Source organism: Vavraia culicis, assembly GCF_000192795.1.
Source record: "Vavraia culicis subsp. floridensis unplaced genomic scaffold supercont1.114, whole genome shotgun sequence".
NCBI classification, from domain to species: Eukaryota; Fungi; Microsporidia; family Pleistophoridae; genus Vavraia; species Vavraia culicis.
The window spans coordinates 1-1,780 of record NW_007360717.1 but is presented as its reverse complement, the minus strand read 5'-3'; the positions used below and the strand labels follow the sequence as shown (position 1 = coordinate 1,780).

The window sequence follows — 1,780 nt, the reverse complement described above, 5'->3', positions numbered from 1 at the left end:
TATACAGGTGTAGATTAGACAAAAACACTGAGGTACATTTTGATCTATTGATGAAGCAAATATTGCTGTTGATTTGTGTCCGCAGCGAGGACAGACCCTGACAGCTATTTGTTAACACTCATCCATGAGAAATAAGTGCTAAGATTGTATTCAGTGCCTACATAGAACCACTGCATGCTTATATGCGCATTTTTTTTGCGTTATCGCTGCCAACTTATGGATTTATAATCGAACAAACCATCTTTTCCGATACAATTCGTTTCAGAAATTCTAAATGGTCCAACGATTAACCAAAAATTTCATATATTCGCGTATCCTTTCGTGGAAAAGACCGAAGTGTCATAGTGCATGTAAAATGTGATGGGTGCTGCAGTGAGCGTGCGGTGGTGGAGGAAAATCGTATATTTTCATGAACAAGTTTTTAATCAAAATACATGCCAGTGTAATGTAAACTGGTGGTGAGTACCTACGAGCATCTAGCTATATTTTTGTCTCAGGCCCAGGTTTCGTTTGAATGTCCGATTTTGTACCACGGGAAAGTTTGGATCCTTGTGGCGCAGTATTTTCGCGAGATTTTGGTCAAAAATATACAAACGAAGTGTTCAGCTCACAACTGCAAAATTTGAGCGCAGCTTGTCGTGTGGAGAAAAGAATGTTTAAGCAGTAACACTGATATTTGAGAAAAGGGTATTTTCTTCGCTTGCTGCCGTATTCCGGTTTATATATTGAAACAGAAACGAAGTAGTTTAGGAACAAACCTGTATTACGGTAAAATAGCCTTGGCAGTGAATAAATATTTGGTGGTGCTGGTGTTGGAAAAGAATATATTTTCTCCTCTCATCAGCTTTCATACCAAACATATTTTTACGAGGATCTATCAGTAGTTCTTCAGTAGCTGCAACGGTTTTGTATGATTTGTACGCATATGGTTGTTTTTCCTTGGTATTTCGTGATTGCACAGCACGATACATTCGCAGGATGTATTTGCTGTTCATGAGAAGAACATTTTTCCTTCATACACATCAATAACGTACGTGGCATAAAGTTCGTTGACTAACGTTTCTTTCCATGTAACGGAGGGCAAAACATAAATTACGCTATCAATGAAACGTTAATTGATACTTTCATCTGCCACACTGCTAGACAAACAAATAACCCTCATCATTTTCTAGGACTAAGTATGTCCGGTTGCATTTGAAATACACGAAAAGAACAAATAAATGAACATTTCTTTCATGAGATGATTCAAGCGCGCTATGATTGCGTTGCTCTAGAATAATAAGTAACTCTGATTTGAATTTTGAATGCTCTAGTGCGGAGGAATGCTTTGCCATATTTACGTTGCGGTAGCTCAACCATCCCACCAACACAGAAGACTAATAAAACAGTACGGAAAAATGATAGTAAAATCGTAGAGCTGTACAATTATATGAAGATGATCAATTTGTATACTTTTAAAGATGGGTCAACGATGTGCAATACAGCAGTATTCATGTGTCGATCAGTCGTATCCCCGTAATTGCACGATTTCTCGTATCATAGCAACAAAACTGCTTCTTTGTACAAGTGTAGACATTTTATTGGTCAGTCACCATGATTTTGTTTTGATCTGTCTTGGCAGTTCAAATACTTTGATTAGAGAAACATATTCACCGCTTCGTACGTGTTTCATGATCGTACAAAAAAATGGCAGCAGATATGAATATCAAACTACGATATTTGGCAATTTATTGCTCTTTTTGAAACGTTTACGATTGATCACACCTACGAAAAAGATCAT

The 1,780-nt window shown here is 37.4% G+C and overlaps 1 protein-coding gene across 1 annotated transcript; it reads left to right on the top strand.

Annotated features, from left to right (window-relative positions):
- Window positions 1-778: 778 nt before the first annotated feature.
- Window positions 779-1,780, top strand: VCUG_02669 (uncharacterized protein; the record flags this gene model as incomplete). The annotated part of the gene is made up of 1 exon (XM_008077485.1): window positions 779-1,780. A coding segment is annotated over exon 1 (320 nt), but the record flags the coding sequence as incomplete, so codon positions are not given.